At 44.5% G+C, this 18,258-nt stretch overlaps 1 protein-coding gene across 1 annotated transcript in view; it reads left to right on the top strand.

The window, feature by feature from the left end:
- The window catches only part of SPATA48 (spermatogenesis associated 48), a 63,156-nt gene extending 45,925 nt beyond the window's left edge, over positions 1-17,231 (top strand). The window contains exons 6-9 of the mRNA XM_032874930.1: positions 358-399; positions 1,720-1,827; positions 11,420-11,527; positions 17,016-17,231. Of these exons, the coding sequence (XP_032730821.1) occupies positions 358-399; positions 1,720-1,827; positions 11,420-11,527; positions 17,016-17,139 (382 nt within the window). The 3' untranslated portion in view covers positions 17,140-17,231. The remainder of the gene's footprint in view (positions 1-357; positions 400-1,719; positions 1,828-11,419; positions 11,528-17,015) is intronic.
- Positions 17,232-18,258: the final 1,027 nt, after the last annotated feature.

The raw sequence follows: 18,258 nt of genomic DNA, 5'->3' as shown, positions 1-18,258 counted from the left end.
GGTGAGGAGGAGCCACTCAACATGAAAATTCCGTGTGTTGTAGAAAATTGGGGGCCCAGCTTTGCCAAATATTGCCCGTTTAGTTTCAAAGGAAGCCTACAGCAAAGGAGAAAGCCAAGAGGAGAGACTTTAAAATAGGGCTGCAGAGAGCAAGACTTGGAGTCCATTTGTTAGGCTTTTTAATTTTCACTTAAAACTCCATCTTTAAATCACCTCTGTTCACAATTACAAACTCTTAGAGGTTAATTCCCACGAGGTATCTCTGAAGACTTTGCTTTTCTTTTAATAAGAGAAACACTGTAATAATTTGATGCTTATGAAGTTAATGTCCATTGTCCATATTCTCTTTTTTCTAAGCGTGAGTCCAAGTTCCAGAAGCCAATACATTCCTCTTTATACGTAAGTGAGAGTGTTTCTTAATGTCTTAAAAATGACTAGATTTACATCTAAATTGTACCTGCCTTCAGCTCACTCATGTTTGTAATTCACTGTTTAAGACAACTAACACTTTTGAACCGATTTCTAATGTTTTGCCAGCACAGAGCCTGCTTAATGTCAGGACTTTCATCACAGATCTGTTAACGATTTTGATAAAAGAAAGAAAGGGGGAGTGGTATTTTTCTGTTTCCCCAAATTGGTTATTTTACGAAGTAAAATACACTGGGTGCTACTAATAATGGGTGTTGTCAAGCAGAAAGGCTTTGATACTCGATGCAGAAGATACAGACGTGCCCACTAACACTAAAGTGCAGGAAATGTCTCTTCTTACTTGTCTAGATTTAAACTTGGCTTTCCATAGTCGGCAAAGACATTCGTTGTCCAGCCTGTGGGGGTCTGTCTGCTTCTGGCTGAGGAATGACCCTGTCTTTGAGTCCATTGGGGCTGCTAACCCAGAATGTCACCTTCTAGACAATAGATATTTCTTTCTAACAGTTCTGGGGCCTGGGAGCCCACGATCTGAGTGCCAGCGTGGTGGAGAGAGGACTTTCTCCCAAGTCCCAGCCTTCTCCACGGGTCCTGCCAGGGTGGAAAGGGAAAGAGAGCTCTGTGACCCTCTCTTAGAAGAACGTGAATCCCACTCAGGAGGGCTCCACCTTCATGCCAAGCTCCTCCCACCTCCGCTACCTCCACCTCCTCCTACCATCCCCTTCGGGCATTAGAATATCAACACAGGAATATGGGAGGAACATAAATATTCAGATCATAGGACCATGGAACCAAGTGAATCCGAGAAGATGGGTCTTTCATCTTTGCCCTCTCCCTCCCTCATTACTGCTCTGTGATGGAGGCAACCAGTCTTTCCAACTAGGTTTCCCTCCCCAGCAGGAGCCTTAGTGGCTCCGGTGGATGCCAGTCTCTGCCCTGCCCCAGGCTTGATCCCTGTCTCCAGGGAAGGAGCCAACCCAGGCTGCAGAAACGGCCTGATTCTTGGCACAAAATCCCAACCCACCTGTTACTCCCACTCTGGCCCAAACTTAAGATCATGAGGGCTCGAAACTGTTGCTCTGAAAATGGGAAAATCTCCTGCCTTTATTTTTTAAGGCAAATTATTCGATCATCCTGGTTATTGTTATTATTATTATTATTATTATTTTGTTTTTTCAGGTTTTTATCTATTTTAGCAAATAAGATTTCCTTTGGATGTTAGGACGCTGTTGATCTTTTCTTCCATTTTTCTTATCAAGAAACCCACGTTTTCTTTTCTTGTCATGCAAACAGTGGTTATGTGCAGTCCACAAATGCCGATGACGTGGATGACCCCTTTGGAGACATCACATCTATCACCAAGCCTCGGAGCTCTAAAACACTCTATACAAACACAAGTCGGTGAGTTCCATGCGTAATCAGTCCATTATGTTACCATTAAGGATGGAATATCGTGATGGGCTTTACCATAAGTGAGATATAAAAGACTATCACCATGGACATAGCTTGAGAAGAAAGACACCAGCTGCCCAAAAGCACTTGTCACAGACGGGATGACAATTTTGTGCACTGACTCCCCTGGGCACCTGGATATACATTCATGTGATGTGTTTTATATCCCATATAAAATATAATTCCATATATATAAAATATACTCACATAAACTATATAATCTTTTTTTTAAGATTTTATTTATTTATTTGACAGAGAGAGATCACAAGTAGATGGAGAGGCAGGCAGAGAGAGAGAGAGAGAGAGAGAGGGAAGCAGGCTCCCTGCTGAGCAGAGAGCCCGATGCGGGACTCGATCCCAGGACCCTGAGATCATGACCTGAGCCGAAGGCAGCGGCTTAACCCACTGAGCCACCCAGGCGCCCCACACATAAACTATATAAAAATATATTGTAAAATTATATAATAATATACTTATAAATATTTATACACTTCTATAATCTTTTATATACACTTATGTATACTTATACACCTACATAATCTTATATAATACATAATCTAAATATATCACATATTTTTATCATATACAAATAATATATACAATAATATAAAGTATGTTCTATATAATATGCTTATATAATATAACATATAACATAATATTATTCATTATATAAAACATATATAATATAAAATAATATAATACAAAGTTTTATAACTTATAGTTTATAATCTTACATATAAAAATATAACATACATAATATATTATATAATATACACAATATATCATATATAAATGTAAAAATATATTTGACTTATAACATATTAAGCTATATAAATATTTATAACTTGTTTATGTATAATATGTATATATGTTTGCTTTCACCAATGGGAATACTAGGGCTCAGAAGTTGCTTCCCTAGGATTCACCAGATGCTGCTGGAGGTTGAAATCTCACGCTCCTTTCATTATGCCACTGAGTCACTGAATGTCATGGATATTATCCCTTCAGTTTCCGTGATGACTGACAAACTTGCACATTTCATGCAAGGCCAAACTGAATCATGACAGTATTTTCAATGTTAATGGATTCCTTTTTTTTTTTTTTTTTTAAATGCCAACTGTGCCCATGAGACAAACAAGTTGCCTTTCACTGTGGCAGGTTAGATGCAATCCTGTATCCTACAGTAATCTCACAGTCCCCTCTGTTATCTATTCTGACTATGTAATTCTTTTGACTGCTTGGCCAAACTAGAAAATATGTTTCAGATATGACCTCAGTTTTAAAATACAGTTATGAACTTATCTCACTTAAATCTCTAGAAAAGGCACTCAAAGGAAAAGACAAAAGAGCCTATAAAACGTTCCAGGTGCCGTGTTAAGAACTGTGGTAACGTAAAGATAAAAAAGACAAGAGACTTCGTCCTGTGTACCTTAAGAATCTGAGGGATGGATTAGGGCTGTACACAAGCAATCACGATATAAAGCAGGCTGAAATAAGTCCCCGAAAAAGTTAGTTTCGTGTTTTCGAAGCTCATATGCACAGAGAGACCACTTTCACCCGTGGGACCCAAAGGCTGCGTGTGAGGTCTGAGCTGAACCTTGAGGAAGGATCTGTTGGTGTGATTCTTCCTCAAATTTTGCAAGGAAATTAGTGCTATTAAATGTAGTAACTCCAAAGATGTTAAAAGAAGGACATGGGGATGAAACCAATTAAAAAAGATCCTAGAGGTGTAAAAATTTAATACTGTTTTTCTTTTGAAATGTATCTTTAAATTGTGAAACATTTTATGAAACATTCTTGCCAAAGAATTGAAACATATGCTCTTGGGTCATTCTTCAAAGAGAGTGAAGAGCAGCCGGGCAGTATTTTAAGAATTTGATGTAAGACATACCATCTAACCTGAGTAACTTTGGGACCATGCCACTCTCCCTGGTCTTGCTGTTGATTTTTGTTTTTAAGGAAGTGAAAGGGTGAGTGGATCTCTGAAAAGAAGACGTGTATTGTACTTGTGCGATTTGGGCACTAGAGGGCCACCAAGTTCGCGAAGTTTCTTCCTCCCATCAGCTTTCAGTTTTTCACGTAATCTTAACCTTTTAACACAAAGAAATGCTTTGCACTTTTATTATGAAATATTGATAGGTACCAAAATACGTAGTGTCCTATGTAACATATAAAGTAAAATAACATATAAATGCGTGTGCCTTCCTGCCTAGATAAAGAGATAACATTTTGCTAGTATCTTTTAAGCCACTTGTGAGCCTCCCAACCCCATCCCGTGGGTCCCCTTTCCCAGCCCTGAAGTCATTACCATCAGACTGCATGCTTAGCCTTCACTTGCTTTGCTTGATAGTTTTACTACATATATACTGACCCTTAAACAAAATATTTTGTTGTTTTTTCAAAACTACATTGAGCTAAAAGACAACACCATATGATGCCTTTGCATAAAATCCCACACCCAGAAATGCACGAACTTGACTACTTTTGTGTCAAGTTCAGAATATAGCGTGCCATCCTATACCAAAGCAAATATGACTCTTTTCTTATCCTTATCTTGAACTTTCTTAAAGAAAAATGTCTTCATGGTGTTAGCATCAGGATTCTCCCCATAATTCATGAGACTTAATCGTGGTGGCTGAGTGCGGTCTTCACTCCATCAACAGAAGACAGATTTCAGAGGCTCAAGGCCACTGTCTCTTCGTTCAGGTGGTTCCACTGTTGGGACCACCAATCTCCCGAAAGAGTGACTGTCTTTCAAATTGCCCTCCTTAATTTCAGATTCTGCTTTCTGGTTACCAAGTCATCTGATGCAGCCAGGGTTTTCAAATTGCCAGTGATAGTACCAACGGTTTAAAAAAGAGCTTAAAAAGTTATTATAGAACTAAATCTGATCATTAAGGGGGAAAAAGCACAGAGAAAATGGTCACAACAAAAAATTTAACCACACTGTCACACAAACAGACAACCATTTTTAAGATTTTGACACAGTCCCATCTGTCCTACGCACTTTTAGTCTTGCTTTCCTATATTTATTAGCTCGGGTCGTACTACATTTTGAAATTTTACCACCTTATGGTGAGTGCTGTGAGGTGTGTAAACCTGGCAATTCACAGACCTGTACCCCTGGGGCTAATAATACATTATATGTTTATTAAAAATTTTTAAAAATTAAATAAATGAATAAATAATTAAAAAAATTGTAAAAAGAAATAACTCATAATTCCACAAGTTAAAGACAACCACTATAAAAACATTTTATTCTGTATACAGATATAAATTTTAGTAAAAATTTGAATTATACTGTTGAAAAAAAAATTTACCACCTTAACATTACAATAGTATTGTGGGTACATTTATTATGCACTCCTTATAATTTTTATTTGTGTAGATGTGTTTGTCATTGACTAGTTTACATGACTAGGTGACATATGCAATTCCTTTGCATTTTTTTGTTATGATAAACAATGCTATCTAGCACTTTTTTATGTGACTCTTTTTTATGATTTGGGATTGTTTATTTAAGGGAGACTCCTCCAAGTGGATTTTGGAGTCAAAACACCCAAACATTCTCAAGCAGGTTGCAAACACATTTTTTTTGGGGGGGGGGAAATTTTATGTAAATTTACAGCAGAACAAGTATTTATTCTGTATGTTTGTGCTCTCCTTTGATGCTAGGGTTAAAACTCACCCGACAGCTTTTTTTTTTTCTAATCCAAATGTTTTCACTAAAAAACAATTCGAATATTTTTAAAATGTGGAAAGTAAACGTCTCTTCCATTTCCAACCCCAAAATTAAAACTCGATGTATTTCTTACTCTCCCTCCCACACACACACATGAACATCTGCAAAGTATAGGTCCGTGTGCATTGTTGTGTGCGTACATTTGTGATGGGTGTAAAGTTGAAATACGCAGTACACATTCTCCCTGACATTATGCAGGACTATTAAAATCTTTTCAATAGCTGCCTGAAAGTATATTATAGTTTACAGAAGCCAAGGGCTTAGTACACATTTTTTCTATTGTGAACAATGTAACAATAAATACAATAAAAGATGTGCATACATCTTTGCACAATTATGCATGCATTTATGTAGAATAAATCCCTAAAAACAGAGTTTTCTCATTAAAATTGAAGTATGTTGGGGGCACCTGGGTAGCTCAGTGGTTAAAGCCTCTGCCTTCGGCTCAGGTCATGATCTGCTCAGCAGAGAGCCTGCCTCCTCCTCTCTCTCTCTGCCTGCCTCTCTGCCTACTTGTGATCTGTCTGTCAAATAAATGAAAATCTTTAAAAAAAATAAAATAAAATTGAAGTATTTTTTGATTTGTAGGAGTGCTCGGTTATGACAAAAAATTTACAGTTAAGGAACTCAAAGTATTAATGCAGTTTGCATTGTAGTTCAACTTGTAACTTGAGACTAGTTTAGGAACTAAGTGAATCCACAATATCCATTGAGTTTAACAGGAAATCCTAACGCTCAGGAAAAATGGCTTTTTCATTCCTTCAGGAAACGTGTACTGTTTACTGGATCAAGATACTATTCAGGAATTAAGAAAAAAAATACAAAGTCACTTCTCACTTAGAATCTGTGTCAAGCAAAAAAACTAAGGCAAAAAGAAACATAGGAAAAACTAAATAAGGAAACCCCTTTACCCCCCAAATCTGATTTTTTATCCTTCTCTTGAATGTAAGAGCTATATTCTTTGCAAGAGCTTAATGAGCAAGGTTGGCGAGAGGCTCGTTTTCTTCTAGTAATTACCTATGATTGCATGTGGTTCCATAATGCTTTGCATTCATGGGTCATTGGTGTGAAAAGCACCCAAGTGTGGGAATGATAGGGAATAGCCTGTGATCCTGCCAAGGCAGGATCCAAAGGCATACAATTCTGCTCTTTCCTAAGGAAATGTTGGAAGTGGGTTTTCTTTTGCTAAGAACCAGCTGTTGGAGCTACAGAGCTGGGGTCTTAGGTGGCGGCTCTCACCTGGCCCAGCCCTGCTTTTACCAGCAGGGAAACAGGCTCAGAGAAGGAGAGGTGCTCGCCCAGCTGACACAGCCCAGTGAACCCAGCGAGGTGGAAGTTGGCCATGGACCCGTGCCTCCCGCCCCCACACCTGGTGCTTTCCAGACACCACGGGCCTGTTTTCCCAAACCCACCAGGCCCCACCTCCCCCCACGGGGCTGCCTTCCACAGGGTTGTAATCCTTCATTTCAGGACTGTACACAGTTTCATATTTACTGTGTCTTCACCTCAATCATCTCTGCAATGAAGCGTTTGGAAAGAAGCTGTGATTGTCCAAAATGGATCCTCAGGCAGGTGCTCACGAAGGTCTGAGATGGGAGAAGGCGGGGCCTTCCTGCCAGGCACCAAGGTGTGCTGCACCTTTAAACACACACACACACACACACACACACACACACACACACACACACACACACAGCCTTACCACAACCCAGGTTCAAGAATGAGGCTCTGAATAGTAGTTCCTTACCTTACACGCACTTCTGCCTTTTCAGAGGACTTTCACATCTACTCCTTCATTTGTTTTTCAAAATAATGTGATGAGGCCCAGGAACTGGTTTGGTCCCCATTTTACAGATGAGGAGGCTGAGGCTGGAGAGCATGATGTAAAGAGCCCCAGAGCATTCATTTCAGGGGAGGCTGAGAGAGGGGCTCCCTAACCCCCAGGGCAGGCTCGTGCCCTGCCCCCAAGGACACGTTTTGGCATCAGGTGTAGACTCCAGCCCCGTTGGCGTTCAAAGCCTCTGGGTTATTTCTGTGTCCCCTTCCCTTCCAGGAGAGTCTAAGAACAGAGGAAAAACGAGTAACAGTAAATGGTAACAATAGCAATGTGATTGTGGATAAGGATAACAATAAAACTGTAATTTCTGGGCAGATCTTGGGGCCCAAATAGCTTCAATTCTGAGGAACACAACCCAGTGTCCAAAATGATTGAGGTCTTACTTATATTTCTCTCCCAACAGTCAAAACAAGTACATCCGAGCTCAAGTCCCCTCCTTCCTTCTCCCCTCCAGCAGTGGGCTCCCCAAGGAAGCTCGGCAGCCCCCTTCTCTTGGTGCTCCTGAAGGCCCAGCCTTGACCCCACCCCACCCCCTTGCTCTGGGCCAGCCTTGACCCCTCCCCTGCCCTGCCCCATCCAGGGGAGCCACAGTCCCCTGACTAGAGCACAGTGTGGCTCCAAGAGCTTCAGTTCTGTTGTCGAAGGTCCCACGGCTGGTAGGGGCAGTCCCAGGATTCAGTGCCATCTTCTCTGCCTCTGCCTCTCACCTCATGCCAGGTATCCCTCCCATTTACCCCCTTCCATCTCTCCTTACTTTGCATTGGTGGTCTTCACCCCACTTGGGCTCTTCAAATCTCTGCATGTCATTTAAAACCGTTCTTACTAACGTGAAAGGAGTCAGGAGCAGGCCTGGCTGATTTCCACCTGGACGTGCACCTGACACTAACCACTCTCCACGAAGGCTCTTCAAATCGACTGGAACGTGCGTGTGAACCCACGCCCTGAGTAAATGTGACCATTCGGAGGCAGCAGAGCTCTCCTGCTTTGGTCCTTCCATCCGGCCTTCTGGGTGGGGTGGCTCTGCCCCCGCCAGCCCCCACGGCTCTGGACACATTCCTTGGACTTTCTCTGCAGCCTCTGTTCCTGCACCTGCACCAGAGGCATGATTCTAGGACCTACAACACAGGGTCTTGTGAGGATTAAGTCAATTCACGCGAGCCTTTCAAACGGCCCCTGGGAAACCGCGCTGGCTCCGTGAGCGTGCGTCCCGTCCGTGGGACAGTGAAGAGGCTGTGTGCAGGCCAAGACCCCAGCCCATGTGCACACGACCTGTGTTCTCCACCCAACCTGCTCTTCCCACCATTTCTTTCTTCCTGTTTAGCTTGGAATCACACACCTTCTTGTGCTCCCTTTCCTGAGAGGCTCACTGAGTTCCTTATGGTCTAAAGTTCTCTGTTCTGTATTTTATTTCACTAGATCGAACAAAACCAGTTAGTCGCAAATGTAGGTGATAATGTTTTCCCATGCACCTGGCTTACTCCAGGAATCAGGGTGCACCAGAAGGGTCCAAGGGCCTAGAAGCTCTGGAGCAAAGACAAACAATGGAGACTTGTCTTATTTTTAAATGAGTTCCAGCTTGTCTCGGATCCCCTTAAGTGGGGCAGGGGAGCCTTTGACCATGGGACCCACCCAGAGGCGCATTTCAAAGCCCTCACATTCTAGAGCTTTTCACAGATTGTCTCCTCCCTCTAGAAAACCAAGTTGACCCTTGGCAACAAGGCTATCCTTGTAACTATCCCCCAGAGACTATTCTCTTCTTGACAGGAGGTCAACATCTTGCATTGAAGATGGGAAAAAAGTTCCCCCATGATGTCCCTGCAAAGCGGGGGTGGGGGTGGGGGGGTGGTGGTGGTAAATGGAATAGATCTAGAAGCGGTGCGGGTGAGGACTTCTGCTTTCAAATATTTGCCCAAACTTCAAAATTGGTTTATTATGCAACTGATTTCATTTCTTAAGCCTAAGTGGCTTATCTTTAACGTAGTCTCCTGGCTCGTGGTTTGTTGTTATTGGATGTGATGTAAAGTAACATCATGTCGTCATTATAATGTAGTGTATAATATCCCTTCGCATTAATTACCTCTCCCACGAGGCACACAGAGCTGTATGATGTCCTCTGTCAAGCTCTCCTCCTGATGGACAAACCGCTTGCCTCCATCTTTCACTTCTTAACTGCTCTCCTGGAAGGCCGTGACTTTGGAGGCATTGTAATTCTGCAGGTGTTTCGGAGGCAGAGGAAAAAAAAACATCTCACACAAAGGAAGGGGATTTCCTCTGTAACATGCATGGAAGCTTTACAGAATGTTTGGGGGAAAGACAGACACATGAATAATTTTGCCCCATTTTTGGTTACCTCTCTGACATACAGCCACACTTCTTCAAGAAAATTCCAGGAAATCCTAAAGGGCACAGCCTAGAATTTGCCAATGCTCATTTGATCACCCGGGTCCCTCCAACAAACCTGAAAATGTAGCTCTGACACGGGGATTTCCAAACTTCGAAGCATCGCTTATCTAGAATTATCTGGAGAGCTTTTAAAGACCCCACATCCCAGGTCACACTCCCTTACCATTTAAATCAGGATGTCTAGGGGCTGGAAGTCAGGCATGGGTACCTTTGAAAAACCCCCATGAATTTTCAGTGTGTGGGGACATTTGGAAACCACTGTCCGAACATCTTTTCAGCTGCCCGTGCTGGATAAGCTTTACTTGGAAGTGGCTGCTTGTTGTCTTGGCCCTTTCCTCGCCGCTGGTGTATGAACGACGGCGGCGGTCATCCCTCTCCCTCCCGAACACACACAATGAGCGGAGGTTCCAGCACCAACAGGACGCTAGGAGTTCAAGTCCACAAAGACCGTGTACTAGTTGAGCGTGCATCAGGCTTTGCACGTACTGGGTTCTTGCTCCTTGAAATACATGTTAAATTCCGTACCGTCCCTGGCTGTGGAGGCCACGGCCACAGGTCGTAAGCAGCAGCGGGGACTGAGCCCATGCAGCCCAGCCCCGGAGTTCAGCCTCACCTCTCCCTCAGTAAAGCATTTACTTCCAAGCATTTGTATGCTGTAAAGATGGCCAAAAATATTAGTTATTATTCATACGCCTCTGAACTGCTTATTAAGATACTTCTTTGGGATACTGGCTTGCCTTTCTAGATAGGGAGTTTATATCTGCTGTGAGACACCTTCCCATATGTTCCCGTGTAGTCTCTCTCCCCTCTCACTGGTGGTATAATGACAGAGAAGGCAGCAGAGTTAAGTGGGATAGAACGGAATAAGCCAGTGCTTGTTTAAGTCTGTGCGGTTTCAAGAAATTATGTGAAATCAAGAATGCAGTACAACAATGGTGATAAGAAAATACTATTTTGAAAAGACAGCTCTGTGGGGGCCTGGGTGGCTCAGTCAGTTGAGCATCTGCCTTCGGCTCGGGTCGTAGTCCCAGGGTCCTGGGGTCGAGACCTGCATCGGGTTCACTGCTTAGCAGGGAGTCTGCTTCTCCCTCTCCCTCTGCCTGCCTCTCCCCCAGTTTGTTCTCACTGCATGCACTATCTGTCTCTCTCAGATAAATACATAATATCTCTAAAAAAAACAAAAAATCCACAGTTGCATGTCCACTAGGACTGGAGTCTGCAAGACAGAGTCATGTGTGGAACACAGGTCTGGGGTTCTGTAAAGAATCCACATCCTCCTTCATTAGGAAACAGCTCAGCGGTGAATCATGTATGTAAAATACTGGCAAATTCAAATAATAGGAAAAACATGGGCTGGAAGTCAGTTTCTTCAGTTCTAGAGGACAGCGGCTATCTGTACATCTCCGAGTCGGCATGCCCCCGCCTGTACCCTTTCCTGTTTGCCAGCCCGATTTCCCGAGTCGTCCTTCGTACTTTCGTATGTGGGTGCTGGTGACCAGGACTATTTCACAAATGCCTCTTCTCATTTCCTCTGTCCCCTATCTCTCTCTTTCTTTCAGCTCTGCCAATATTCCAGGATATACCGGGAAGGTTCATTTCACAGCCAGACACCCCGCCAATTCTGACATTCCATCAACAACCCCATCACCAGACTCAGAAGTTCACCGGTAAGTCCGAGTCCTATTAACGTGCTCAGACACACTGGGAGCGGGCGGGAGGCTGGGGGGCGGGGTGGATCCTCATTATGCTTATTCCATTAAAGAACAATTACATACTAAGAGTAAATTTACATCATATTAAAACTGGGGTGTCAAATCCAGAAGACAGAGGTGTTCACTTTCCCACTATTGCTAAAAGGAGTGTGCAAAGATGCTTAAAGCCTGTTAGGTGAGCAGCATCTTTACTTCTCGGACTCACAGCTTTGCATGTGTATCACCCTTCCGCATAACCAGCAGAACACGCGTGGATGCCTGGAGCCCAATGCATGCCCCCCATATTTACTCCCCGTGAATCACCGCCTTAGTTTCCATAAGAGACAACATTCTGTTGAATGTCACATATACTTTTAAACACCGTTTTCCACACTGAAAGCAGGAGACGTCAGACAGACGCTCTCGCAGACTCTTATTTGGAGCTGCTAGAGAGAAGCAGCGCATTTCTTATTGTTCATTATAACTCAAATCTGAACATGTCCTGGGCTTGCAAATAAGATGACACAGTCTTGAAAATGCCAATGTGGTCTTAACCAGGTCCAGTGGCAAGCTCCTGCAAATACATAAACTATCGCGGGAGGTCGCTGTGTGTTTTGGAGGGCTTGGGAGGCGGCTCTCCCACAAAGGGTGCCTTTTCTCCTTTCGGTAGAGCATCTGTTCATTTGTCAAATGTTTATTGAGCATGTACTCCGGCCCAGGCACCGTTAAAGGCCCTGAACTTGAAGGCCCAACAGGCATGATCCTGGCTCTCAAGAGCTTATGTTCTGATGTGACAGCACAGAAGCACACAAGTAACTGAAGAAATAAAATGATTTGAGAGCATGCTGTGTGCTTTGAAGAATAAAAGGCGGGACAGTATAGTCGGTAGGACCTGGCCAGGGTGCTGAGTTAGCTCAGAAGTCAGGGAGGGCTTCCGGAGGAGGTGACCTACAGGTGGAGTCCAAGCCATCCCACTGGATTTCGTATATGCTCCAAAAGATAGCAAGTGGGGAGGGACTTGTGGGCCCTAATGGTCAGTTCATACAGCTGGTTTTTTTTTATAAGATTTTACTTATTTATTTGACAGACAGAGATCACAAGTAGGCAGAGAGGCAGGCAGAGAGAGAGGAAAGGAAGCAGGCTCCCTGCTGAGCAAGAGTCCAATGTGGGGCTCCATCCCAGGACCCTGGGACCATGACCTGAACCGAAGGCAGAGACTTTAACCCACCGAGCCACCCAGGTGCCCCCGTACACCTGTTTATTCTCCCATTCACTCATGACTTTACTGGTTCATCTGTATGTTCTTTCCCTGGGTCAATGGACATTCATGGTGCTCCTGGAACTCACAAAAACTAATCCCAGTTTGCAAGGAGCTCACAGACTAGCACTGAACAAGAAAACACAGTCATAGTAGAGGATGACGCCTGTCACCCTAATATTGTCATTCATGTGGGTGAGTACTTCATCTACATCAGGCTATCCAAGGGCTTTGTACTTACAAACTCATCTCACCAACCCAGAAACCCTGTGAGGGTGGTGCTCTTTTTTCCCCATTTTGCAGATCAGGACAGTGAGGCAAACAGAAGAGTCCGAGGGATCCACATGAGGGGCTAAGGAAGGCTTCACAGAGGAAGCAGGTCATGCTGTGACCCTTGGAGGAAGAGTCCGTGGTCTCACAGATATTTGTGGGCCACGCTGTGTGTGAAAGGACTGGTGCCAAGGGTCCCACACAGGAAGCCCCTCACCATGCAGCCATGAAACCACAGGAGGGCCTTGTGTGGACCTGTGTATGAGGCGCCCAGATCATTGCACACCCTGTATGCATGACCTGGTCTCTCAGGCAGCGACTGAGTGAGGAAAAAGCAGGGAATGTTTTCCAGTGTCACAGGTCCATTTGCAAAGGCAGGACTGATGGAAATTTAGATAATGAATGTATTTTATTTCACTAAAAGACCTAAAGAAAGGAGGGCAAATTAAATGCATTCTGATGTCTGTTGTTTAGACATAGTGTCCACAAAACTAGAATCATACATTGTGTCTGGGTGGTTAACGACAGAGGAGAGACACGACGGTGTTTTCCCAGGGCTCATGTGAACATTCCCAACCTTCTTTCATGATCCATCTTCTCTCCCCACATGTCTCGACCTCAGCTCTGACACCGGGTGGGTCTAGCATGTTTCCCCAACCATGTGATCTAGCTGATCCATGTTCTACTGTATTTCAAAGAAATCTGTTTTTTCCAAGTGGAAAACCGTCCCCTACTGTTACTTACCGCTACTGTTATGACAGCTACTAATGCTGCTACTGTTGTTCCCGCTGCCCCCAATGTTGCTACTGCTATATGCCCTGGGCAGCCCCACACTCATCACTCCCCACATGCTGCACATAGCTTTGTCATCTTGTCTCAGACTGGGGACTGAGGACCCTCTGCGGTGGCTTCTCTGGGGTTCTTATTCTTGGGGTACACATAGGCTTTCAAAACGCAGACAGTGACAGCAACCCAAGGATCACTCACAAGGAAGTAACCAACCTCTGTTGGGTCAGATAACCAGATCTCCATTCTTGTGCCCACCCCTATCATGGAGGTACATGATAGGCACTGGGGCTTGGCAATGAGAAAACACAGTGGGGCACTCAGATTTTAAAACTGCTTCGGGTGTGACAGAGAACACTTTTTTTTTTTTAAGATTGTATTTATTTATTTATTTGACAGACAGAGATCACAAGTAGGCAGAGAGGCAGGCAGAGAGAGAGAGGGAAGCAGGCTATCCACTGAGCAGAGAGCCTGATGCAGGGCTCGATCCCAGGACCTGGGGATCATGACCTGAGCTGAAGGCAGAGGCTCCAACCCACTGAGCCACCCAGGCGCCCCATGATTTTAAAAAGCTTTCTCTGAGGTGCCTGGGTGACTCAGTCAGTTAAGTGCCTGACTTTGGCTGATGTCATGATCCAAGGTCCTGGGATCACATCCCACATCGGGCTCCCTGCTCAACAGGGAGCCTGCTTCTCCATCTCCCTCTACCTGGTGCTCCCCGTTTGTTCTCGCTCTCTGACAAATAAATAAATAAAATCTTAAAAAAAAAAAAAGCTTTCTGTAACATGAGGACCTCCCTGGCCCTTGAGATCAGAGAACATCAGGCCTTTGATGTATCACCTCTCAATTTTTGTGACACTCTATTTAATGTGTTTTTGCTGAAAATTCTCCATGAAAGTGGGAGTCGAAGTGTCTCTCTGATGAGTATCATGAGAGCTTAGTGAGTTGACTTCCTCCTGATGGTGTCTGACTGATCTGCTCCGTTTTTCCTGTTGTTTCTGAGAGACTGTCCGCACGCGAGCCGTGCTCTGGGCACTCCTGAGCCCGGCTCTGGTACTCAGCCTCACTGTTGCTCTGTAAACCCCCGTGCTGCTAGGAGCCTGCACTGCCCGTTGGCAGCCACACAGGCTGCTGTGCCTGCAGCCCATCTCCAGGTGTTCTGGTGAATCCTCCCCTCCCTGCCCCCAACATCAGAATCTCTCCTCCCACCATTGCTTCTGTCTCCTTTCCCGCCAAAGACAAGGTCTTGGTCTTCCGTGTGAGCACCGGGTCCTCTTCAACCCAGCTCCCTTCCTCTCGCTTGAGAAGAAACTCTGCAGCCTCCCACCCCAGCCACCTCCCCCCTGTAGAAATCATAGATGCCCGCTTTGAGAAGCCATCCCTTTCTCTGCCCTCCTTCCTCTCACTTCTAAGCTTCTTTCAGAGGTGGACACCCGGTCTCCATTCCCATGTCTGCCTCCACGCCCTCCCAGCCCACTCTCTACCTCCCAGGGTCTGCATTCTGAAACTACCAGTCAACAATGCTCCTGCCTGCCAGATGTAGGCGGGGGAGACCACCAGGAGAGAAGGGACCGATGATACCTCTTCGTGTAAAGGGTGGGCTGGTGCATTTGCTGTGGATCCTTGTGCCTGGGAGGCTGCAGTGGTGGTCTGGGATTAAGGCGTTTAGGCCTTGAATGTCAATGCCAAGGGGTTGCAGTCCATGTGGTCCCTGTAACACATTTTGAGCAAGGTATAGGACATCAAGTGTGCCTTAGATTGAGGTTGAAGTGAGACACAGAATAGCAAGGAAAGAGATTAGTGGAGGAGATTGAAGTGAGGGGCAGGGATGTAGGAGGTAGAGGACACCGACATTTTGAATCTCCAATTTCAAGAGCAAGGGAATGCCCATGGGTGCTTCTCCTCATTCCTGTTTCCAGGACAGTTCAGAGTTTCCTGTGCTTTCTCTCCCATCAGAACACCACCGGCACAGAAGCTTGACTTGGTCCTTCAACAGCCTTTTCCCACAACATAATAAAAAAATTACGACTTCATGATAACCATAGCATTAAAAAGGGGCACCCAGGTGGTTCAGTCGGTTAAGCGTCTGCCTTCAGCTCAGGTCGCGATGCTGGAGTCCTAGAAGCCTGCTTCTCGCTCTCCCTCTACTCTTCCCCCCCCCCCACCCCTGTGCATGTTTTCTCTCTCTCTCTAATAAATAAAAATCTTTAAGAAAATCATAGTATTTTTAAAAAGCCACTTTAGACTGAGTTGCTGTCGCTCTGTAACATTTGCCACATACAAACACCACACGGAATGTGTGTGATTCAAACAGCAGCAAATTCACAGCAAAATGCAGGTGTTCAAGAGAGTTGGCATGGCCTGTGTCCACACTGGGAAGACTGCCTCAGGTTATGAACAGGGGTTGGGAAAGCATTATTTGCATGGAGTTCTATATTTTTATTTTCTTTTAATTCTTCCAACAGACTTAGTGGACAACATTACTCCTGCTGGCTAAAAGAACAAACTAGGACATGTGAGGTTAAGGATGTCATGTGAGAGCAGTCAGCTTAACCCCACTGGCAGGGGGAAACCCACTCTCAGCCCTACATGTGGCCTGTCCCACCCGCACCCTGCACCTTTCCCCACATACCCTATGCCCTCCCACTTCTGTCTCCATGCACCTCTTCTATATCTACCACCCTGCTTTCATCATGACTCATTTAACCCCTCACTGACATAGACTCTGGGGGATATCCTTTCTTGGCCCAGAGAAGTGACTCTCTGTGCCTCTTGGCCCCGGCTTGCTGCCATAGGGACTTTTTGTTATAACATTTGAGTACCTCCTTTTGACTACATTTTCTATTCTATCCATTCTTAGCACTGACTATAATTCTAGGCACAGAAAGGATTTTCAGTCAATGAAACAGATTACAATATGATGCATGTAATGGAATAAATGGAACCGAATGCAAATAAAGAAACAAATGAAACAATGCACACAAGGATTAATCATCCCCAGTCTCTCTTTCTGTTATGAGCTCTCTTGACCTTCATTCCCTCTCCTGAACATGAGTATCATTAGTTGGAAAACAGATCAGGTTATATATTTTAATGTATATTTCATGGCTCATTTTTTTTTCTTTTTTCTTTTTCTCCACCCTGTTATAGCATCTTACAGAAAGAAATGAAAGTTGATGTCTTCCGTCACCAGGCACCGCTGTCTCAAATGGTCACAAATGTAAAACCTTACAATCCCTTCAATAAGAAGCAACAAGAAACTGTAGGCTACTGACAAAGGCCTGCCCTCTGAGTGGGACTTAGAAACCTCAGTCTTGGTGAGGCACTGCATTTGGTATGATGGGGGAATAAAAGACCCGGGCTTGTTCTGGGTGTGCCCATACAGGTCAGATGAAGTCTGGTGCTCTTTTTTGACTCAGGCAGAGTGTCTGGGGCTCCAACCTCAGTCACTGTCCTGACCTGGCCCTGGAGTGCCACCATTCCATGATGGCAGCCAAGATTTTCTGGAAGCCATCAGTAGCAGTGATTCTATTTCTAGAAGATTCCTCTTTAGAGTTGGAATGCCAGGTCCACCTAGAGGCTTCATGTCTTGGCCATGTTAATGCAGTGATTAAAACTGCAGAGGACAGATCACATATTTTGTGAACACAGACTATCCAATCAAAACCCCATATGTTCTTAATGGGAAGACTGAGTGGCTGAGAGTGAAAGGGGTGTGTTCTTTCCACATATGGCATCACCTGGGGACAACTTCTATGACAACAAAGGACAAAACCATCCCTTACCTGGCCGTAATATTTCTCTTTCAGAAAAAGAAGCATCCCCCAGGCTCCATGAAGCTCACAGGGCAACAGTGACCAGTCATATCCACTTTAGGGTTGGTGTGTGAGCTGCCTGGGTCTTGGCCAAAGACTGCACCAGCTCCAGAATCACTACATGGGCTGTGTGGAGTCCCTCTGGCCAGGGAAATGTAGCTTTACTTGTATACATGGGAAGTTTATTTCTATTTGTGTACACATATCCGTGGATCCCGTCAGAGTTTGCAAAGTGCTTTCCCAAACCTTAGCTCATGTGATCCTGCAAACCCATAATAAGCATTTTATGGTCCTTGCTTTGTGATCCTCCGAGCATTAAGATCCTTGCTACTTTATGAACAGCCAGACGAAGGCAAGGAAAAGTGCAGTATTTATCTCACGTCCCGCTACTAATAATTGGTAGGGTTAGAACTAGAACCCAGGCTTTCCAAATAGAGATACTGTGCTTCCGTTTCTCTACAGATTGGATAAACTTCACAGCTATCCAGAAACAAAACAAACAGAAACAGAAAAAAAGACCAAAAAATTCCTATTTCCTAGACCTTTTAGAAGTATTTCTCGGGTTTTTTGTTGTTTGT

This window comes from Lontra canadensis, unplaced genomic scaffold (genome assembly GCF_010015895.1).
Source record: "Lontra canadensis isolate GAN:19392208 unplaced genomic scaffold, GSC_riverotter_1.0 scaffold54, whole genome shotgun sequence".
Taxonomy (NCBI): domain Eukaryota; kingdom Metazoa; phylum Chordata; class Mammalia; order Carnivora; family Mustelidae; genus Lontra; species Lontra canadensis.
The sequence above is the reverse complement of the archived record's forward strand: the minus strand, read 5'-3'. Positions and strand labels throughout refer to the sequence as shown.